Below are 24,171 nucleotides of genomic sequence, written 5' to 3' on the forward strand. Positions count from 1 at the left end.
CTTCCTGCTCAGAAGTCTCAAGCCCAACCCTGGGGACCCTGTTTCTGGACCCTTCCCAGTCTGGGTTTTACATCTGAAATGAAATGAAACGCTTCTGTTTCCAGTTCCACATGGAAACAGAGTACTGACCATGGGACATCTTGCTATACCAGGAATGTGTCTCGTTAAAAGCAGGGCTATGTGGACAGATAGTATTTCATGGATGTGTAGTATCCTGTGGCTTTAAAGGGCAAAAACATTTTATCTTAATTTCCAGCTTAGGGAAAATATGATATACTCTTAAACCTGTGCTAATGAACATCTGGTAGCCATGGTCCCCTGTTATGACAGACAGTAACCACTCATTTGTCCTCTGTGTTAAATGGACTGTAGTTAACAATGATATCAGAAGAAAAATTATCCTCCCTATTGCATAAACAGGTTTCAGTGTATTTTGATTTTACTCTTCACAGTTCCTCATCCCTTCTCATTTGCAACGTTAGATCTAGCATCTTACCTTTCTGTGAAGACCTACTTCAGCTAATGCCCCTGTCTGCCTGTTAGTATTCCTGTGCTTAGATCCCTTCTTTTACTGAAGCCTCTTAAAATGATTATCTTTTGGCTTGACAAATGCATAAGTAATTCCTGCTTTGGTCTTTCACATTGATATGCTGTGTTTTTATTAAGGTTAATGCTCCTCAGATGAAATCAGCTCTATTATCATTCTGTTAGTCTGATTTTTGCCTCATAGCACTCCCATCAAATTTTGATCATTGCCGAATACATAACATTCACAAAGCTGCAATAATAAAATTGGATTCAAGTAAAAAGCCCATAAATCCTACTGTCACAAGGAACTAATTAAAAGTCAGTAAGAGATTGCATCTGCTGAGAGTGCTAGTAATTGATGAAGGTTGCAATGAAGTCTATGAATATCTCTTCACCGCAGATTTCAGTCAATACTTGCATTACTTGAAATTATGGATGAAGCTGTGTGATAACATGAGCTATAACTAACAGAAAACAAGAATCCAGAGTCTACAATAGATAATTAAAATAACAATGACAACCACCAAAATAAAAACTGCTCCTTACTTTAATTACCCAGAGGAAAAAAAGGGATTATTTTTCCCTCATAGTGGTAGCTGAGAATTCATTGACAGCATGACATGAAAAATGTTTGTCTTCTCCCACTAAAATATACTGAAGAAATTTTCTTTCGTCCAGGAAACACATACAGATATTTTTCTTGGGTATATTTTAATATTCATCTGCTTAGAGTGAAACACAAGTGTTCATAGAATTGAGGCTTTTGTTTTAAACTAATGAGCTGTAGGGAAAATAGTTTCTATTTCAGGCTTAAAGCAAAATATTGAGACACCAGACTTTCTAATTCTGCTGCTGATTGTTCAGTGTGTTTTCTCCTCTGTGATCCTCCTTATGGATCTTCATCCACACAGCAGTTCTGAGAAGAGCTTATTTACTGAAGTAAGTTGATATAAGAGTGTCTTTTGGGGGTGAATTTGAAGAATTCAATTCACAGGCTTTTCTCTGTCACAGGTTGTACCATCATTATAATGTTGGTCTGAATTTCGATGAAAAGAAGCATATTATCAGCCGTACATTACCTGATCTTTACCATCATATTTCTCATAAATGGATGACACAGCTAATAAGCCATGTCTTGGCAGGTGACCACATGACTTCTTCACATAAACAGCGTTCAAGGGAGGGCATCAGATGTGGGAGGAAACATGTTTTAACTTACTTTGCTGGTTCAGTGTTTGTGGGGAAGGGACTGTCCTTTTGTAGCTCAACAGTGACAACTGCTTTCACTTTTTCTGGTTTATGTGGCAACTGAGATACATGTTCTAACTGAATTGTGTTACATGATTAACTGCATGGAAGTAGATGTTGTTTTCAAATGGAAAAAAAGAAGAACTTCATCTTACTGTATTCTGTCCCACCTTCCTTTTCCCTCACCTGATTTACCAAATCTACTGCTTTTCCCCATAACTCCTGTGATGGGGCACAAAGAATGCCTTCATCATAACTGTCAGTGTTTGGTTCAGAAATTCCCACTTCAGACTACTTAAAGAAAAGGCTTGCCTGGTGAATAATTAGTGTTACATTGGTCTTTTACCCTGATTTGCTATGTTCTGGTTAGAATTTGTGCCCCTTTATTAAATAAACTTATTTCCCATTCTATTAGAGTGATACCAAAAAGCTAGCATATCGATCAAACTTTGCAGCATTAGCAGTTATGACAACTATGGCACTATCCTAATACAGTTGTACATGAAAAGTCAGTCACTGTGAGCTAATCCAAAGGTCAGCACAATTTGCATCTGGTAAAGGCCTTAGCCCTGGGAAGGTTACGGTCAACACAGTCCTTCAGGGAGATATTAGGTGACCATCTGCACAAAAGATATTTCCATCACCTTCCCTTTCTACTCACTTCCCTTCTACATTAAGGAAATACAATTGCCTGAAATCCAGAGACACACATTCCTGCTTGCTTGCCTTTAGCTTTTAATTAATTAGTCCCTCACATAAGCACACCCAACTGCTGGAGTAAGGTGCTGGGAGCAGGGCAGCTAGTCTGTTGTTAATAACTACTACAAACGCACAAGCAAAAATTAGTTACAATGACTTTCTTATGCAGGAGAAGGTTTATGTAAATGGTAAAACTATATGTGCTTTAATTATAAATGCAGTTTCTCTTCCATCTGATAGTCCAGAGGTTCTACAGATACCACTGCCCATAAATGAGTTGGATTCAGGCTTTCTATCTCTGGCTACCCAAAATCTCTAAGACCAGTGCACCATCATGTCAACAGTAAACAGTAAATCAGGATAGTTTCAGGCTTATAATTTGCACTTTGAAGTGGAAAGGTGAGCCAAGAAGTAATAAAGTGGTATTAAAAATAAAATACTCAACTTTCATATTCAGTTTGTGTGATCGTCCCCCCCACCCTTTACTTCCAAACAGCCTGCCCACAATTCTAGAAAGAGAATGAAGTAGATTGGGCACAAACAAACCTTGCTGGTGCCCCTCTGTGGGCCAGCACAGATCTAGCACAGCACAAAATAGCACCAATTTAACTACTGGGCTATAATGAGTTTAAAGGGTGTTGTCCTGGCATACTCGCTTCCAGAGATGCAGTTTTGAACAGTGGGGGGAAAAAAATAAAATAAAAAATAAAAAATCTTTCCCTATGTCAAGGTTGGCAGATCAGACCAGAGCCATTTTGAGGGTTCTTTCCAACTAGGCAGTGCCAAAGCAACCACACTTTCTTTTCTTGAGCAGCAAGCTGATGCCATAAGACGACACCATTTTGGCATCTCAAAGTTTTTCTTGCATCTCTTTGGCTTCCCTTCTCTGCCAGCTTCCAACAGTGCAAATGTTAGCTGTCTGCAAAAGAAACTAAACTTCATTTTCATGGTTCCCAGAAATTTCCTTGAGCTGTTGCCTTTCATGCTGGTTCATATTTTGTTCATATTTTCCTCCCCTATGTGACAGCAAGTTGGAATACAAACACGTGAAGACATGAATAGAACTAATACACTGCAGTTCTTTCTATACTACCTTTTGAGCCACAGGTATTTGCAATCCGGTTTAAGCCTCTAAAGTATTCACAGGCAGAGATAATTTTATACGTGTAATAGATTTATTTTCAGACATGAAAGTCCATTATACTCCTCTTTTTAAATTAGGTTACATCCATCTCAGCTCTTTCTAGCATGATACTGTACAGGTTCAAATGAATTTATTATAATAAAGAAAAATAAAGACCACACCTTAAAATGAACAGTTCTATAAAATCAAGTGACTTGAGTACACCAGTAGCTACATATATCAGACCTAAATGATCTGTCTTAAACCTTGCCCACATCTGGCTAAAGCAAGAAGTTACATAGGCCATCAAAAATTTAACATCAGATTAGCATAGTCACAAGGGCAGCAATAAGACTGCCATCTGGAGAAAAAACAGGGTTCATTTCAACGAATACAACACCACCCCATTTTACTGAAATCTTCTCCAACAGTATTTTTAATGAATTCCCTTCCTGATTAATAGTATATGAAAGGTGAAGTATGTATGGGCTTCAGTACTTTAACTGATCAGTATCCCATTTCCCTTCTGATTTCAGTAATTCAACCCAGTACTGTAGGTCATCACTTGCATGTCAGCCATGAGGGCAGAGCATGTCAGGGGAATGTTACTCAAAGTTTTCATTGCAGCAGACACACTGGGAGTTCCTTAATGCATCCATTTTGCTACCCTATAAAAATTCTTTTCCTAAAGCAGATTAAAACAAGACTAGTGAGTACAGGGCAGGATGGGAGTCCTACCCTTTTCCCATTGAATTAATGAGAAAAATCCTAGAGAAACCCTTCACTAGAAGTAGAGCTGACTGTTATTCTAGCAGGAAGAAAAAAGTGTATTTGTTTGGCAGGTGAAATTCCAGTATATGAAGAATTGGAGGGCATCACTCAATTAATGCAGTCCATAACATGAATCTGCAGCGTGTCCAAATCAGGTAGAATTTCTTCACATTTGGGACATGAATACATTGAGACATTCCGCTGCTGTGACCAGTCTTGACTACCAGTTCCTGCAAGCAGAGAGGATAAAAGATTACCTGTTATTTTACTTGATTTTTCACTCTTTTTGTGCAATAGCTGAAATAAGTCTGGCTTGCTCATAACTGCCAGAGAATTGTGCTCCCTGCAACTACCCAGTTCCCAGAATAACCAAAGGGAAGCTGGGGATTTGTTTGCAGCCAAGCAAAGCTATTTTAAACTGAACACAGCAGGGCCTGGCCCTTTGAGCTAGGAAGGCTGCTTACTGTACCTCTTTGGACAAGGTGAGGTGAATGTTCCCGATCTGCTGCCCTGGCTCCATGGCGATTCTGCATCTCCACCAGAGTGTTTCTGAGGAGAATAAAGAAGTGAATGGGGGTAGTTACTTAGAAGGACTCAGAAAAAAAGACTGAGGAGAAGGTATCTTTCCTATTGTCTCCAGAAAAGGTAAGAGAATCAAAATAAATCAGATTTGTAAGCAGATTGTGTCAACCAGTAATATATGTAGTCCACAACTGCTGCCCAGAAACAGGGCGGAGAAATCAGGCTGCTGCCTGGTGAGATATGTAGATGCCAATGTCCTGCTGAAGTCAGATCCAAACTGACACCAGTGGGATTTAGGCAGCTACGCACCCAGGGGTCTGGGGTACAGTCCTCTGGAAAATTCCAAGAATTTGGACCATTCAGAGCACACTGCAAATTTGATTAAAGTGGAAAAGCAAGTTATACAGGAAAAAAGTTTTGGTGCACAGTTAACACAAAAAGTAAAGATTGATTCTTCAAGTTCTGGATACCTTCAGTTGCACTAAGTACCCATGCCTTCCGCAGGATATGTGGAGGACACATGGTTAATACTACTTTTTTCTCTTTTACCGTTAAAAGTGCTAAAAAGGCGAATGCCCAGGATATCACAGAACTTAACACTACATGTGCCTACAATATCACTACCACCTCAAGCCAGAAGCAGATATCCCTGGGACACACGCAGCAAGCTTAGCTGTAGATTCACCACTAAAATTGAGGGCAGGACCCGAAGAAATGCCTCAAATGAATTAGCAGGGAGAATTTACCAAGTATGAATCATTCAAAGTGAAATCTTGCTAGGGCAACCAAGGACTAACACGCCTTACAGATATTTTATCACAAAATTAAAATACAGAAATCAGTCGACTCAGTTTTTTCTCTTTTAAAATTCAAATTAACCAAGAAATAAATGTCTTGAAGCCTGCCTGTTTTTCTAGGGACATGCTAGCAGGAATATACTGGTCAGCTCCAGCACACAGGGTTACAAGACAATCTAAAGGCAACTCAGCCAAGCAGTGCATCTCTCACCGGCTGAGATCATCAAGGTTTTGCTGCTCTTTTAGCAGGTATGCCAGCTGGACAGCCAACTGCTCCTTCTCCTCATGGATCTTCTCTCTTGCTGCCCTCTCGGCATGGAAATCAGAACAATAAACCTCCATCTGATCAGAAAAATTAAATCGTGTTGAGAACTTGTAACTTAGATTGAACCATACCCATGTATTATATGCCAAAATAGCAAACCTATATTATATCCTGCACCTGCTTAAAACACTCTAATAGCATCTATGGTCTGCAGTGAAAGTGAGGACCTGCACTACATACAAGGTGAAAGATTCAGTATTTAGACTTCAAGTGCTCTGATCTGGGCCAGTGCTATTGCCCCCTGGTGTACAGACAGACAGTGAGAAGGTGACTTGACTGATGGCACAGACACTGGAACCAGGCCAACATGCTGGTTCTGTATCTTAAATAATCCTTTTTAGGCCTTTTTTAGTTACTGCTTACACACACTGCCTCAGGTTTGACTAAAATCATTCCTAAAACATATGCAGTGATTCCTAAGACAGTGGTTTTAAATATGCAAATACATCTATTCCCCACTTTTATTTGTTGTGCTAGACTCCAGCACACACAGTTCCTCCCACAGAACTGTAGGATATGGTGACACAGGTTCTGCAGGGATTTGCGAGGCAGTCTGCATAAAGGGAATTATGCCTTGAACTTCAGCAAACAGATATAATATATTCAGTGAGTGAGCTGGTAGATAGCTCCTTTAGTTTCTGAACAGTGGTCAAGGGCACCATCCTATTGCTGATGAAGAACTCATACCTGAGCACGGAGCACAGCCATGGTTTCAAGGTCCTCCTCTTGCTTCGCAATTATCTGCTTCATTTCATCCATTTTGAGCTGTTTTGCAGCAAGGGCTTGTTCTGCCAGTTCTACCTTTGCAGTAACTTCTTCCAACACAGCTTTATCCACTCGGTCCAGCTACAAGGAAGAACTGTAATTATGAGATGATCTCAAAATATGACATTTCCTGAAGTGAAACAGTTTGCTACTTTTCCTCCTGCCCTTGGGAAAGCTATCGGCTCCCTGGTCATCAAAGGAACTGAGACTAAAACAGCAGTGGTGATCGATATTTTAATTTATAGATTAGTTTTGAGCTTTTAAACTACATTATATCAAGCCAAAACAGAACTCCCTAATGGACACTGCAAAGGATGTTTTCCCACTTTCCAAAATTATACAGAAGAATTTGGCACTTAGAGCCACAGTTACAAATAGGACCTCATTGTGTTAGGCATTCTATAATTTTAAGACTACACAAATATTTATAGGTCTACCTTCCCAAGTTTACAAATTATGATACAGGAACACCTAGATGCCTTTGTATATAACTGCTCTGTATGGACTGGACCCCAAACTGCACTGTAGATTAGACCCTATTTAGAAAACAGCATGGAAGTGCTGATGTGTAGATAAAGTTTTCAATAATTGACAGCACAGGATCTGTGTTTTTCAGAGCAATGACGAAATTGCAGTGCTGATCTCTGTTTTTCAGAGCATACTGCGTTAGGTAGAAGAGATGACAATTATGTCACACTTGAATTTGTTCCTAGGTACATTCTCCCATCCCCTCCCCCTCTACTCCTAATTCATTGTGATTTCTTCCTGTGATGAATTTACCTCTTTCAGTTTCATTTCATCGATTGTTGTCATTGCTTCAGTGAGTTCAGAAAGGAGTTTGTTGTATGCATCCTGCAAACTACTAAATTTTGCCCTGTTTATGAAGAGAAAAGAGGTGAAAGTTTGAAATGCTTCAAAATTCTTTGAAAGATTTGCTGCTCTTTTTAACATCTTCTATTTTGCAAAACTATCCTGCTTGTCCCAGTGAAGATTTCTTTCATTCCTTCCTAAAATTTCAATTCCCCTGGGGTTAAAGAGTTAGAATTGTATCCAGAAATCTAAATAATCTATTAGACTTTAGAGAAAAACAACCCAGGTTCTTACAAATGAATCTGCATCTCTGATGAGAAGAAAATTGTGCTCCATCTCTCACAATCTCTCTTCCAAGGAATCATGTGCTGCTCTATCCATGGACTGAGTCCAAACAAATGTTCTTACTCATCTTCTGCATGTCAGATTAAAGAATCCCTCACCCAATATTTTATACCAAGCTCACAAATTCTGTTCCAAATTTTAACACCTCTTTTAGGAAGACATTCAAGTCTTGACTTAAGAGACATCAAGTGAAGGAGAATTCACCATCAAAGGATCCAGACATAGACTCCAAAGATAGAGAGCATCTTATCAAGCAGCCAAAGACAGGCCCTTCAAACAGTTCAGCCTCTTGATACAGCTTGGACTGATATTTTCACAGTCTTTACCTGGACTGCACAGGGGAAAGAGGGAGCCAGAGCGAACAGCCAGTCTCTTTATCTCAGCTTCACTCTGTGCTTACCTTTCCTAACCACAAGCATAGTCTAGGGGCTGTAGGCCTCCTCATTACTGTCACTTCCCCATTACTGTCACCACCTGACTCGTCCTTACCACGCCAACCTGTGGACACATTTACCCCTGCTAGTCAATGGGATAGCTGTTGGCACTTTTCAGCTCCCTCTACTTGTATATTTAACCTGACCCCAAACACTTCTACCTCTGCCTTAGACTTTATGACAAAAGGAAGATACAAGTCAGAGCTTACAGCTCCAATTTCCCTAAGTGAGGGGTTCACTGGACAAAAGGACTCAGTTTGGGCCTAATGTGGAGATTCCAGATTCAAAACATTGTAGATGTTGAGGTAAATGCAGGTTTCTTGTTCAGACTCTACAAACGAACATGGTTTCATCAAAGAGTGCAGAACACAAAACTCGTATTTCAGATTCAGTTCTCCTTTGGCCAGGATTCTTTTGATTTCCTTTCCCCACTGATAACAGATAACTCTCTGAGGTACAAAACCAAGTTATACTTTTCTTCCTGTGTCTTGGCTTGTTCCAGCTTGACCTCTGCCTGCATGCTCTCCACCTGAAGTTCCAGTTTCTTGGTGGTGTATATTAGCTGCTGCTTCTCATCCAATTCTGATGCAGCAGCAGAGCTTTTCCTTTCGAGTACTTGGCACCTGACAGAACAAAGAAAAAAGATGGTTGACCTCTCCTGTTCACCTTTTCTTGATGGAGCTGGCACAGTGGGCATCATACAAAATGAATCTCTGTGTGTTTCATTTTAAAGGCTTATTTTGATGAAGAACAAGGAAAGACAAAACTAAGTCAGTACAGAGCCATCTGTATACTGAATACGAAGCTGCTGAACCCAACACTTTTTTTCTTATGATTATGAATTTCAAGCAACTGGAATTTGACAGAAAACTAAGCAACTAAAGTAAGGCTCTTGTATCCACTTTTTATAACCTACAGAATTCATTTTCAAGAACACTGAGAGAGTTCATGTGAAAAGGGTCATAACTGGGTTCCTTAGCTTCTTCTCCTAAGATTAAAACATGGATTGACTATGTGAAGAGGGAAACAAGAAAGATTTGCCTTTACATCAGGAAGGGTTAAAACCCAATATTCAAATTAAAGGCTTTGGGGTTCTATTTCTAGAACTCAGATTTTGTCAGAATTACTCTATTTCTGCACTTGCTTTTCTACTTACAAAGGAAGAACAATCTTTTACAGCACTTCTATGAAACTGATATTTAAGTTGATATTTGTAGAAATGGTGAGTTTCCCATGGTGAGAGTTGTCATACAAATGTACACTGGGTGTAATAGCAGAACTCTTGTATTTCTGAGCCTTACTTTTCTTGAAGCTTCTTCTGAATCAATTCTGCTTCTTTTAACTTCTCATGGGCCTCCTGAAGCTCTTTAAACAGAGCACACACTTGCAAATTCAGGGTTTTTACTTCACTGCCAACCTTACAGAGAAAAAATGAGGAAAAATGAGGAAAATTATATATGGACAATTCAAGATAGGAAAGTTGCAGGCTAACTAAGAGATCTAACCACAGGAAGTACCATTCTTCCTCTAGAGAAAACAGCATGAGTCACTCCACACCATTATACTTTATGCTCAATAGTAAGAGCCCTTCTGCAAGCCTTTACAATTACAGATTATTCCTAAATATGGCAGAATGCCTTTTTGACTTAACACTTTCATAAAATCTGGGTGACTCAAATACAACAGTATTACTGACTTTCCAGTGTTGGCTAGAATATAACTTATCCAGATGGGAAACACACCTGCATTTTCTTTCTTAGAGTTCACAATTTAAAACACATACAGGCATTTACTGCCACTCCTCTGAAACAACCCCAAAGATAACTCCATTACCACTCATTCATGAATCAACTTTGCAAAACAAGAAGAAAATGATTTCTAGTAAAATTGTAATCAGCTTTGCTGTCAGTCTCTGGCCCTCTCATTTGGGCTTTAAACCATAGGAAGAGCATTAGACAAAACACCCAATTAGTTAAACTTTCTGTTGTCTGCCATCAATGCCTGAGATGTTTGCAAATCTTCAGGGTGATTCACTTCTGATGGTCAAATGTTCACAAAACCAGGACCATATATGGGCAAGATATTGAACCATGTATATTGTGTACTGATCTTGCTTAAATCAATAATCACTTACATCATAGTGTACTCATACCTATCTGCTTGTTCAATACACAGATTGAAAGATCCTAAAGACAGGTAGAAAGCAGGAGGAGGAAAGAAACAGCAGCTATGTTCTCCTCCAACCCAACACATGAAGGACACCTCAGAGTCCCAATCCTTAAAATATATCCATATATTTTAAAAGAGGTGAAACCTTGGACTCCTGCTGGTCTGTAGGCTCTGGAGGTACATTCTGGAGCTTTCCTAAAGAAACACTTGAATCTCATAATCATGCTAGCATCAGTTTAACTGTCCCTAGTACTGTAGTTTTCACTGATAAGGTCTGATCTCATACACATGAAAAGTCTCCAGCCCATCACACTCAGCTTGGGAATGTGTTGGGTTGCTGTGGCTAAAAAGACACGTAATGTAGGCACATAAATTAGTCTGAACCTGGAGCTGGATCCCAGCCCCAGCATCAATTCAAAGCCTTAACTGAAAATAACAGGACTAAGTTTGCCTGCAACTGCATCTCAGTCCAAGATAGTTATATTCCACCATTATAATGGATCTCACCAAGACTATGAAAAAAATAAATAATAACACCAGGTGCCATATGAGCTCTACATCTAAAGTCTATTTTACACTTTGCTGCCAGTGGATTCTGACCCAAAAGCTGACCTAGCCAGCAGTGAGAAAATTCACCCAATTTAGAAGACTTTGTGGACCCAGAAATGACTATACCCCTCTCTGTTTAGTGGGCACAGTCACAGCAAAGAAGCATACCTGGAATTATGCCATGCTTCCCTTATTCTTGGCTATCAACCTTACCTCTCTTTGGTGGCTGGTGTAATTTTGAACCACCTCTAAGATCTGGATTGGAGGGTTCAAAATTCACTTCCAGGCCCTGTGTGGGATATTTGTCCTTTGCCCCCTGCATACAAGTGGAAGTCTAGGCTCTGAAGTTATTGTCCTCAACAGACAAGCTCTAAGTTTTCACATCTCAGCCCAGGAGGACAAATACTTACAGCCTCTGAACTGTCCTCTTCTCCCTTCTCAGTTTGAGTTCCACTCTCCAGACAGTTGCCTTCTTCCTTCTTCAGCTTTGACAGTCTGGAAATCAGAAGGAACCAATAGTGACAGATTTGGCCCATATCTGAGTGAGATTGTGACTGTTCCAGGATTTCATACAAGTGATGCACTCTCATTCTAACATCACAGCCATGAACGAGAGGCAGAACTGAAAGCACAAACCTGCAGGAAAGCTTACGTGAGCAGTGGGGCTCCTGAAGAACACTGGGCACCCAGCATGTGAGTTTAATTAAAACAGATGTACAAGTCTGCAGTAGCAGTGAAGAAGGACAGTGACATTCAACTATAGTGATTTTGCCCACAGCGATCAATCTTTGGTATAGTCCAAAACTGCTCACCCTCTGGAAATGGGTCAGTCAGTTCACTGAACCCATGATTAATATTACCTCTATTTTCCTTTGGTATTTTCAAAGGCTGAGATTTCTAAGAATCATTTGGCTATGGCTCATTACCTCTTCTAGGAAGACCATGTAGAAGCAATTACTGTGAGACCAGCCCTTTACAACAGATGATGTTCAGAAAGTCTTACTCTGTCTCTGCAAACTGGGGATCTGGGGACGGCTATTCCTTGGGCAGTTTCCAGACCTCAACAATCATGCTGATTTACACCAATCTAATTGAACTGAGACAGACCTTCATGCAAATCTCAGTGGAAAAATGGTCTCTTTGATAAGTTTGGAGTTAAATTTATGTTAGACATTTCTGAGGAGCTTTTCCAAGCGCCTCACATAATCACTAAATTTAGCCTGCCAATGTCACAAAGAAGACTGTAATCCCTGTTTTATAGGGAGTGATTTGCTTACGGCCCCACACATGGTTGATTCATACAGAAGCAAATAATTATGAAGGAACAAGTGAAAACAACATCCTCAACTAGTGAGCATATCATTCTGACTTCATTTGGGGAAGGTTCAAACGCAAGAGGAAACAGGTAATTTGTCCTGATCTATACGGCTAGCAGGAAGTAATAAGACAATATGGAAACTCTCTTACCAACAGAAGAGAACCTGTGATTTATCCCTGTCAGGACTATGATAAAAAGAAGTTATTACTAACGAGCGCTCAGGAAATTTCCCATACAGTTCACACTGATATTTCAGCATGTCTCTGATCAGTCACAGACTCGGTAACTGAAGCAGTCTTGAAAGAAAGCAGCTCAAATTGTTACAGTGCATCTATTTCATACCTCTCCTTGTGATTCTGCAGCTCCTTCTCAAGGTTTTCCCTCTTCTGAGTTTCATTTCGAAGGCAGCAGAGCAGCTGGCTCACAGTTAGCTCCTCAGACTCTAAATTCTTTGCTTCATCTGCAGGTTTGCTCCTGCTTCAAACCAAACCAGCTGTAAGTAACAAGAGCTATGACTTCACTGCAGCACCCCCTTACCCCTAATGCTGGGACCCAGTCTGAGAGGCCACAGTTTCACACCGTGCTGAAAACCAACACTCTGAGCAAACAGGTCACTCGAGAACCAAGGCCTGCCCACAGACTGGTAGCCACAGTCCTCAAAAAGCCCCCATGCACGCAAATGCAAGGCCTTGCTTTGCACGATGCTCAGTCTTTTCCATCAAGCTGTGGAAACAATTTCGTATTTAAGCAAGGAAAACAAAAACGGTATAGACAACACTAAACCCAGTGCATTTATTCTGACCTACTTTACATCCCCTTCTTCAAAGTGTTGCTCTCTGTTCCCAGAAAAACTTCTTTCCAATGAAACATGCAAGATTTCTTATCTCTGTCTCACTCCTTTCCAGGAAAAGAAGGCCTGTTCCATAAAAAATGAGCACTGGAAATTGCTTTCTTTTTCAGATAAAATCTGTTCAATATTTCACCTCCATCATATTCTAAAGCTCTTTTGAAAATCATATTATGCTAATGTAGAAATGATGCAAAACAAATACAAAGCTCCCTGAAAAATAAGAAAAATGAATTCCCTCGTGATAAAATACTGTATTCCTTTCCCTCCCATGTTTATGTCCACCCAGACAGAAGGTCAGAATCTTCTAATTATATGGTGAGATATAGGTACATACGCTGTGCATTTCAGAAGCTCAGCTGGAAAGCAGCATGTGTTTAAAACTTCATTTCTGTAGTTCAGAACAGAAAGTAAACTATAGTCCTCTATGTGCTGCTGAGAGCTAGAAATCTTTGGTGAGCAAAACTCAATACCAAAGACAGAGTTCAGTCAGGATATTTTAAGTAAATATCTTTATTAGGGGATTTTTACTGCATGCTTCTACTCTTACAGAAATAAACCCATCCTGAGTGAATCATGTTTCTCTGAACCTGTTAACAGCACCAGTCTAAGTTTCAGTGCTGGACAAAGACACGTGGTGACACAAGAAATACCATAAGAGGCATATCTACCTCCTGTTATTGTAGATATAGCAGAGATACTCATCAAAAGGGAAGCAAGTCTTACAGAGAATGTCTCCTCGTAGTCAAAATGTTCTCACAATCCACTGCAAATGACAATCTGAATGCTTGCAGCCTGCTCTGTGCTCACACTGTCACTGTGTCTCTTTCTGGACTATAATTGTTTGTTTGCTTGCAACTTCTTAACTGAGTTGTAACTTCTTAACTGCATACAGAGGGATGTTTTCTGTGTTATTATATTGGAAAGCTGATCTCCCTTGAAGTAAGTACCGTGATAGGGGTTCAAGGAAAAATCCTTACCTAGTGCACAGCTTTCTAGCCTGCTGTCTCATTAGCATTTTGTATTTCCTTCCCTTCCAGAAGCAAAGGCCACAAAGTAAGAAAGAGAGTTCAGCCACAACCATCTAGCTGTTAAAATGGGCACTATCCAAAATGGAAACCTTAATAGTATCAGCTGTCTATGTCCATGAAGAGTAAAGGTTCAGCTAAGGGCGAGAAAGTCCCTTATGACCTGGAGCTGACGTAAAGATCAAATTTTGAGAGGTACCTTAAACAGACCACTGATATTTTAAGCCTGGCAATTTGAAAAATAGGACTATGTGATTGCACTGTCTGTCTACCCCACCATAATACACCTCACAGCAACCACACACAAATAGGACAGATGGAGTTCAGGTTTGAAAGACAAGACCTCTGATTCTTACAATCATCATGATAATCTGGTAGAGAACAGATATTCTAGTAGAGTCCTCAGTGACTAGAAAGGAGGGAGTATTCAACCTTCCTCTTTTCTGTTTGGCCTCCGTTGAAAGCTTGAAAAGTATCAGCCACTTGGCAAGTCAGTGTGTACTTAAGTGCCTCGCCAACTGGCCAGAGTATTTACTCTCTCTTGTCAGCTGGTGGGCCAGGTGAAAATAGGAAAGAAAAATGCCAGAGAGCTGAACGTCTTCCTGACATGGTAGGATGGTAGAAGTACTGCAATGGAAGGATGCAAGGTCATAGAAAAATAGGATTTACTAGCTCATTGCTTGTAGGAAAAAATCTGTCTTCACTAAGAGCAAAACACATACAGAAGTATGAATTACACAAGAACATACATACATGTAGATAGCAGCATTACTGGTTATTTCACCACTGTTAACTCGATTTTCTTTTGCAGTTCTATTTATTTCTCCTTCCTAGGAAAGAAAAAATACTATTAGCTTGATATTTGAACCAAGCAGGACATACAGTTTTATTTATTTCAGTTAAGGAAGTAAGGAAAACAGGCAGAATTACTATAATGGAAATTAAAATAACTGAAACACAAAACTTCTACAGATCAGTTTCACGTTTTGAAATTCTGAAATATTTCACATGCCTTGCCTGGTATCTTTCCAGGACCGATTGGTCAAGAGGAACATCAGAGAGATTTGGCCTTCTTTCATCCACAACTTATGTGACCACTCTCCCCAAAGATGGTGGAGCATCAAGGAGTAACAGCCAACATCACTGCAGAGGACTGAATATAAGCCTAAAAACCACTCCCCTGCCTCCCAGAGAGACCTCTCCTCCTCTTTACCAGTACTCAGTGCCTTCACCCTGATCTTTGTAGCTCAAAGGAGAATCTTTATAGCAAAAAAATGAGAACACATTCTTGAAGCCTTCCTGCAGTCTGAAGTTTTCTTTGACAACTCCAAAACCTTAACAAATGCATTTTAATTAAAGTATTTTAATGTCTTGCTAAAATTTTCCTTTCCTGAGAGGGATCCACTATTATGGAGATAGTGGAGACCCACATTTTCACTTTTCACATTTTGCCTGTGAAAACTTCTCAGATACAAGAACAGTAGAAAAAGTAGATTTCTGTGCCTCTATGGCACACCCTACAACTTTGCAATAAAATAGTCTGGACTTAGTTTTGCTTGACCGCATCTTTATGTTTCTGCCAGAAGAAAAGTGAGCCCCATTCCTAAAAGAAACTGACCCCCTCTACACATTAAGTGTTGCCCCTTAATAAAATACAGTACCGATATTCACAGGAACTCCAACTAAGATAAGACTCCTAATGGTAAAAGATACATACATTTCAATTAGTCAGAAGTCACCAGAGAATATTTTCCAGAGAATATTTTCAGCACAATGGAGGCTAGCTGTGAAACCCATTTACTTTTGGCAGGAAAGTGGAAGGAGAAAAGAAGATCCCCAAGTCCTTTACCACTACATCGTGTAACACACACGTGCTCCATGTCAGGTGATGTGAGAGGCAAAGCAACCCTTCTCCCAAATCCAGCATGCCTGTATCTTGTACTACTGCTGTTGCTGGTAGAGTTTGCTATTCCCTCTCAAAGAGGCATAAATAGTTTTCGTTACTTTGAGAGTGGATTCACCCTTTCTACTAAAGGAAGACAGGGTACCAAATATTTCAAACTTTGTAAAAGTGCCATCAAGTAAATAGCTACATCTTCACTGCAATTACTCTCAGACCTGACTTTCTCATCAGCTAGCCTGGTACACAAAGAAAACTGAATTGGCAAAAACAGGAGGACCGAGCTCGAATCAAAGTTTCCGGCTGCTGCTCACCATGTTCTTTTTATTCCTCGCACTTACATTCATCCCAATCTCCACAAAGGAGTCCTCTGCTGAGTTGTTCAGCTTGATCTGCAGTTCTGAAATGATGGCAAGCAGATCTGCCTTCTCAGCCTGGAGCCGCTGCACCTGGGATTTCAGCTGCCTCGCTTCCTTCTCAGGAGTCGGGCAGCCCTCCTGGGACAAACGAAACCCTGCATTAGCCAACAAAAAGGAGACACCAGCCAAGGAGCAGAGAGGCTGACACATAACAACAATGCCCCACACCGCTTCTTCTCTCTTGAAGTTCGCCTGGAAAAATCCAGTACAGACCCCTGAACTATGCTTTGGTCCACTGGATAGCAAAAAGCCTAAACTGTGAAACCAAGTTGTCAAACGATGAGGATCACGCTTCTGCAGAAGAGGGGCCTAGTTCTCTGAATGTACAGATAATTAGGATGTAAATCTTTGCCTGAATCTATGCCTTCATCACCACAAAGTGTCCCAGGCCATCCCACACTTTCTTCTTTGGTACAGAATTTTTGTGTTATTTTTCCCTCCCAAATCCTTATTCCTCTTTTCCCAAATCCACCAAAGATTCTAGGTAGAAAAAAACAACAAGCAGGGAGATTTTCCACATGCTCCACTTTCAGCCTTCCCTGTACTCTGTCTCTACATAGAAATCTCTCCCTGTATCTTTGACCTTCTTCCTCCCTTCCACAAAGTCTCTCTCCCTCAGAACTTCTCCCCAAACTTAGTCTCATCTTCAAATCATGACTCCGTAGTTCACCCTCTGCCTCTTTCCTTTCCCCAGAATCCTCAAATCCCTAACTTCAGCCTCTACATAACTTATTTTTTGTTTCCCTTACATGCCTCTCCGCATTATGAATCTTTCCCTGTGAACTGTTTCTTCCTCATTTTGTAATCTCTGCCTTCCAACTCCTGCCAATGCCTTTATTACACCACATACCATCAGTGTAAATTCTGGACAATTCCCAGAGTCTAAATTAAATTCTAATCTATCATTCATGCCAAATCTCCAAACCTTTGCTATGCTGGCAGTGTCTCTCATCCTGCAATACTCTCCTATCCACCTGACTTGCTGCTGTCTCTGATTTTGTGCTCAGGCTGTAAGAGTATGCAATAGGAGTCAGCTCCAGTGAAGACGAGAGAGCTTTACAGCAATCCCTGCTCACAGAAGTATGGTTTTGAGAGAAACCCTCCTGTAAGTGCTGGTTTATCACTAAGGGAAGCAACACAATATACCTGTGATTTGTCTTGAGTGAAACAGAGGCATCACTAAATGGTAGCAATGGACTATAATCTATCATCTCAGTTTCAGAAAGCTGAAAAAATTAGACTAATTTTAAAATAGTCTCTTATTGTTAGAGAACATTGTTTCATGTTCTCTTTCCTCTAAAAAATAATAAAAGAATTAAACTAGAACAGAAGCAGTCACAAGAGAAAGCAATTTTGGCTTAAATGACACCATCATCTTCAAAATCATGAAGAGAAATAAAAGAGTCTCTAAGCTACAGTTGTCACTGTCTGATAAAACTACAAAGAAACCCTCAAGAACCAAGGCATACTCTTTGAAGCTCTTGGAGATGGGACAATTAAGAGAGACTTTGCTTAACTAGATGTTGGATTACTCCAGCAAGTTGGATCACTCAACCAACAACAAATGCTTCAAGGATCCAAAGTACAAGATGTTTTAAAACAGGCAAAGGCAGAATAATGCCCCTACTTCCCTTTAATACCTCTTCCTGATTTATGACATTCTCAGTTTGTTTGAAAATCTGGAACATGACTTTTGGTCTGTTTTCCTAACAAAGCAGTACTTACACAATCACATGATCTATATACGTCTTTCTTCCCCTTCTAACTCCTGAACTCATTGGCTAATTTCAACTTACATAATGAAAGATTCCCTGTGGATTTCCACCACACAGGCAGTCAGGAGAGAGGGGAGAATCTATTAGCGACTGCTGAGAAGGAGGCTAATACACTCATCCTTTATTGGGCAACAGAGAATCCACATGGGACCTGCAGGTACTGGACACCAATATTCATCAGTCTGGCTCTGCATGAAATCTCGTTAAGCAACTCTTCACATGACTATCTGGGGCACAAAGCAGGTTTTGTTTTAATAGGCTTTGTTCGTAGATGTTTCCTGTACTATATGCAAATTGATGTTCCCTGGCTACTAAGCAATCACCTGCAAGGTTAGAAATTACTTGTTATAGGGCCACAGATAAGACAGAAAAAGACAGCACAGTCAGACTCAAATGGAGAAACTAAAGAACAAATCCAATCTGGCCTCAGCAGAAGAGTTTTCACAAGAGGACAAATGCAATTAAAAGAAAGGGCCAGTCATTTTTTGCTTATATTTCACCTTACCCCTGGAACGTTGGAAACTCAAATACAAAAGCAATTAAACTAGCATGCAAGATAGAGAATCTAACAAGGGAAGGAAGGGATGAAGTCAAGAGACACTCAACAGCAAGCAAGATAAAGAATTAAAAGTTGGCAGGAAATGTACATGTATTTCTGTGTTAATTATCTCAGGTATGACACAATTTTGTGTTACTGCACTCTGAGAAGACCAACTTCATAAAATAATTCATGCCAACACTTATTGTTGGAGCATAAGGATAAAAATGGAGCATGTGAACAAAACTCCAAACCTCCCAGCGTGACGAATGGATATGAATGCTCCAGACTTCCAGTTTAAAGGCTTGTCAATCCAAACAATTCTTTATTTACCATTTCAGCTCCTTCTTCTCTTTCTTTTAAGCTCTGAAGTTGTTTCTGTAGCTGTTCATTTTCAGTGCATTTGGCTAGCAAGCACTGCTTAGCCTCTTTAAATTTGGACTCGTAAAATTCACGTTCTTCTTTCTGCTTCTCTCGCCAGACAGAAAGTTCCTCATATCGGTCCTTCATAGCTTGGTTACGTAACTTCATGGCTTCTAAATGGTAGCCAGAGAGAAGACATTGACTTACATTAATACTCTGCCAATGAAACAGCAGATTTCCTCAACACTGGGCTCAGCATTCTTCAGTATCTAATAGATTAGCAATACTTAGATGTAAAACAGGGACCTCCTCCTTGTGTGTCTTAAACAGTGAACCAAAACTAAATCTATTATAGTTCCCTAACACTATAATAAATAGCATTAAATCCATTGCTGAAATCACATATCTGCACTCTCTCACTCTGTGACTTATTGCTAAGCCAAGAATTATAGGGCTTCTTATCTTACTGAAGGCGTTATTTACAAGATCAACCCAAATAAAACTAGTGAACTTTGGAGTGCAGTTATTCTTACTGTAGAAGTATGAGGTTTGGTAGGGAAAATGTACATTCTAGGCTGGTAAATTATTGCATTAAAAAGGATGCAATCAAATTGAAAGTCTCAGTTATGTCTAAAAATGTTCTTCCTGAGACTTGACTGCAAGCATTGAAAAGAATACAATCAATAATTTTCAGCAAAGTCAGTTCCCCCTGGCTGGGAAGCACGTGTATGTGTCAGTCTGCTACAGAATGCTTAGGAGATTTTTACAGAGAGTCAATTAAAATATTTCTGACTTGCTTTTTAGAGCAACAAACTCAAATCCAGTAGCTTGAAAATCTTTTATACATTTTATTTTTCAATATCTTCCATTATGTCCTGATGTCATATTATATACAGCCAACAAGGGCTTCAAGAAGGAATTAGGTGGTGTAAATGAATGTTAGCGTGGAGAATCATTCTGTAAGGTGTAAGTTAGAGCGGCTGAAAATATGGTCCTAAAACATGATCTTATAGGATATAGGACCTTTTAGCAGAATTCCAGAGGTACCTGTAGAGGCTACTTTCCTGTCAGAGATACCTTTGAGACTCCATAGCAGAGAACTTGGAGCAGGTCTACAAAGGATTCAGATGGAATTTAGATACCACAATTTAAAATCATACCACACAGAAAATATGCAAATTCATGCTCTGTTGCCATATAAACACTGAGGTACCTCCATCTCCTACTCTGAAACTCCTCAAATCCCTTGGGTTTTGCTCTATCCATATTCGGAAAAAATATATATGTATATCCTATGCCTAAACTCCTAGGATCCAGAAACAAAGTTGTCTCACTTGAAAGGCTCAACTCATTAGACTTTTTCAGGGAAACCTGCTATTGTTTTCTACCCGAGAGACTCAGCCATGGCTGCCACTTCTTTTTAAAGTACAGAAGGTGCTACCACATCTACGCTTTCTTAGTGATTACTATACATAATGCAGGATGGCCTGCTCAAATTCCCCTCTCTGCCTGAGAGGATTCAGCCCCTTTCAGAGAGCATCCTAACCCAAACTGTTCTAGGCATGGTGCAGTACCCACCCCTCCTGATGCAGCTACGGCAAAATGTTCGGTCAATCTGTAACGGAGCTGCCCAGCAGTCCTAAAACACAAGCCATAAAAGCTTTTAAAGGCTGCTGAGTAAAGACAGCTCTTTATATCACATCATAGCAAAAGAGAATTTTCACCTCACTTCCTAAAACGCACAGCGCTATACTAATTATGTCTGTAATTCCCAAGCAAATAATTCACCCATAAATGGAGCTGTTCGCCCCCTATTCTTCCATACAGATTCAATTTGATGTGTCATATCACACCGCCCTACCCACGTGCAGAGTTGCCTATACACTGAAGGCTCCCCAGGTGTAAAATGTTACCCAGCAAGGGCAAACGAGCACAGAATTCGCACTCGTACGGCAAAGAAGCCTGCAGAAGAGAGTTGGGCCTTTTGCGTTTCCAGGCTGGCTCGCGTCCGCATTCACCTTTTAGCTCGTTGTTCTCGGTGATGAGTTCTTTCATCTGTTGCACCATCTCTTCCGGCGTGTAGGTGCTGAGGGCAGGGGGAGCCGGGCTGTCCGTGCCGTTTTCCATCTTCCTCCCGGGGTGCTCTCCATTTTCGGCAGGGCGGCTTTGCAACTTGCTGGACATCCCCAAAGCGGCTGCAACGAGGTCTGCGAGGAGGAAGGTTCGATCTCTCGCCGAAGAGCTGCGGAAGAAAGAAAACGTAATCACGCCTTCGTTTCACCCGGACGAGCGAGCTGTGCTTCTTGTCGCGACTCGGAGGGAGCCGCTGACCCCACCGCAGCACCGGGGTAGCCGCAGGGGCCTCAGCCTCCCACCGACGCCTCGCAGGAGGGCACGAAGGAAGCGCTTGCTTCCCAGCACGAACCTCCAGCGAAGCCGCCTTCCCGCGCGAGCCCCTTCCTCCGCGCAGCAGGGCCGGCGGCGGGACAGCGGCCACCCCGGCCGCCCTCACCCCGCTCGTGGCCCTCGGTCGCACCACGGACCCCTCGCGCCTCGGGCCTACGCCGCGGCGCCGCCAGGCCGAGGGCCGCCCGGGGGCCGCCCGTCCCTCAGGCCGTTGAGGCGGTCGCCGCCCCGCGCCCGCTCACCCCGCTCACGGCGCGCCCATGGCCGGCGGACGGCGAGCCCCGGCCCCGGCCCCGGCCCCGGCCCCGGCGGCAGTGGCGCGGCTCAGCTGACTGCCGCCGTCCCCGCCTACCTCGGCGGGGATTTCCTGCGGAAAATCCGCCCGGCGCCGGCGGCCCTGCCGCGGCCTCCCCCCGCCGCAGGCCCGGCGCGGGCCCCGGGCAGAGGGTCCCTCCGAGGGGGGTCCCGGGCCTCCGGTGCCTCCCGCGCTTGGCCTGCCCGCAGCGGCCTCACGCCGTTGCCCCCAACCGGGCATTCGTTACCGCTGTGCAACGAGTCATCCTCACACACACAGTCGGGATAGCGTTTTTATTTCGAGGTTGCGCAAAGTCGGGTGCTGGGTGCTGAATCCACCAAGCGAGCACCCCAGGGGTTTCTTTATCGTTCTCTTTATACAGGTTTTCCCGGCCAGAAGCTGCCTCTTGTTCCGCCCCTATTACACGATTGGTGAAATTGTCTGCATACTGCTCACGCTGCGCTTCTCACTCACGCGTGCCCAGTGGGGAAGGGTCTCCCCACGATTAGGGGTCTTCAGCCCAGCCGGTGTGATTTTTAGTATTATAATGGGGATAGTTCACTCTAGGTTAGCGCTAGTTACTGTTTCTTTGCTGACTGACTAGATATATACATATTTCCAAGGTGTTCCTGACTTGAAGGACGAACATCGTCGCCAAACGCTGATTAGGAGTTGCTCCCTTCTTCGTTCTTGGCAACTTCAAAGATAGGTCATCCGGTCCTCAGTTTTAACCATTAAAATTCCTTCCAAAGTGAAAATTCACGAGCTCAGTTAATAATTCTTCTAACTCAGACGCAGCGTCTCCCCCCGGCGCGGGGTGGCCGAGTGCCCTGCAGCCGAACGGCATCACCCACCTCTGCAGAGCAAGGGGGGAACCCTCACCACGCGCCTGCTGACTCCAGGGTGCCTGGAACCGGGCTCGCAGGCAACGTTTAGATACGGGAGCCCCAGGAAGCCCTCGCCCGCTGTCAGGGGGACGCCTGGGCACGCGGCATCCCCTTTCCCGTGCACGGGTTTCTAAGCAGCCCTGGGCCCAAACAGCACCTGCAGCAAAATCCAGGCAAGGACCGCAGTGGGCTTAAACTCAGCCTCGGGAGCTAACTGCCTCATGAGACAGGCTCAGCTCTGCAGAAGGAGTTGCTAATGCTTATAATACCCTCTTGGGAGCATGCTACATATCAAGAGAGATTGAAAAGTCTTCGATTTTCAGCTGGAAGAAGAGATAATAGGGATGGATACGGCAGAGGCCCCGAGAGTCAAGAGTGGTATCAAGAAGGATGATTAGGAAGTGTTTCTCATTACACAGGAATTAAAAGGGGCGCAAACACACGATCAGACAACAGGTGGAAAACAGTGCTTTTCACACAGTGCATGATTACATTTTAGAGGTTATTGCCATGGGATACAGTGGGGGCAAATAGATTAGGAAGGGATTAGCCACACTCAAGGTATATGGGCCCATTACTAACTGTTAGCATCGTAGCTGGATGCAGTTTCTAGTCTGGAAAGTCCTTAAAGATGTTTAACAGCTCCTGGTAGGCAGAGCTGGGAATGACAGTACATTTAACACCTTTCTTCTTCTCTGAACCGCAGCCACCAGTGACTGTCAGTAACAGGATACTGGGCTGGTCGGACCCTAGAGGGGCTGGTAGGACCTTAGAGTGGCTGTTCTTATGTAATAGTTAGGGCCAATTATGATATTTTGGTTCCTTCGCTTTCAACGGAAAATGTCATTTTAGCTAAAATGTCTGCTTTCCATAAGGAGAATGTCAGTCTTTGATTAAATAACTGCATGGCTCAAAAATAAGCTCTTTTGATTTGGGAATGTTGCTTTGGTATCTCCCAGGAGCTGTGAATTGACTGCTCTGCAATGAAGTCATGCCCTTCTGCAGACTGATTTCCCCCACTGCCCTCCGAACACTGCAGCCAAAGACTCCTCCGGCATAAAAAAGAGGAAGGGCTGGTGCCCGGTGGAAGGTGTGATCTGACAGGGACAGATTCATTTACAAGGCTGCCAGCTGAAGAACTTCAGCATTCAAACTCCAGAGGCAGGTTACAATTCACCCTAGAAATGAAACCAGCAACCACTTGGGACTGTCTAAGGGGTAAATAGCAGGTCTGATAGCAGGCTTACGCGTGATGAGTCCATAATTTGTGTGCTTTCTGCTTATGCTGCTAGGAGGGGGAATCCAGCCCC

At 42.2% G+C, this 24,171-nt stretch overlaps 1 protein-coding gene across 6 annotated transcripts; it reads right to left on the minus strand.

Moving 5' to 3' along the window:
* Positions 1-3,631: 3,631 nt before the first annotated feature.
* OPTN (optineurin) lies at positions 3,632-22,240 on the minus strand. Of its 6 annotated transcripts, none has more exons than XM_013943795.2 (14): positions 22,222-22,240; positions 21,292-21,515; positions 19,244-19,446; positions 16,493-16,675; positions 15,032-15,108; positions 12,746-12,880; positions 11,496-11,580; positions 9,669-9,784; positions 8,841-8,990; positions 7,559-7,652; positions 6,701-6,859; positions 5,900-6,030; positions 4,839-4,918; positions 3,632-4,599 (listed from the first exon to the last, which is right to left on the minus strand). In XM_013943795.2, exons 2-14 carry the CDS (start codon positions 21,455-21,457, stop codon positions 4,478-4,480), a joined length of 1,701 nt encoding a protein of 566 aa, XP_013799249.2. In that variant the 5' UTR covers positions 21,458-21,515; positions 22,222-22,240; the 3' UTR covers positions 3,632-4,477. The 6 variants fall into 6 exon arrangements, with proteins under 6 accessions (XP_013799249.2, XP_067173229.1, XP_067173245.1 ...); XM_067317128.1 differs by lacking the exon at positions 22,222-22,240 and adding an exon at positions 22,032-22,206; XM_067317144.1 differs by lacking the exon at positions 22,222-22,240 and adding an exon at positions 21,922-21,992 and having other exon boundaries at positions 12,746-12,877; positions 16,520-16,675.
* Between the last annotated feature and the right edge of the window lie 1,931 nt (positions 22,241-24,171).

Source organism: Apteryx mantelli, chromosome 1 (assembly GCF_036417845.1).
Source record: "Apteryx mantelli isolate bAptMan1 chromosome 1, bAptMan1.hap1, whole genome shotgun sequence".
NCBI classification, from domain to species: Eukaryota; Metazoa; Chordata; class Aves; order Apterygiformes; family Apterygidae; genus Apteryx; species Apteryx mantelli.

Bases quoted from the DNA above. Each gene is read 5' to 3' on its own strand.
- OPTN (XM_013943795.2), bottom strand. From the start codon at position 21,457: ATGTCCAGCAAGTTGCAAAGCCGCCCTGCCGAAAATGGAGAGCACCCC. The intron at 19,447-21,291 runs GTGAATGCGGAC...GCTACCATTTAG, and splicing joins CGAGAACAACGAGCTAAAAG to AAGCCATGAAGTTACGTAAC. The intron at 12,881-15,031 runs GTATGTATGTTC...TTTGGTTTGAAG, and splicing joins AGTAATGCTGCTATCTACAT to CAGGAGCAAACCTGCAGATG.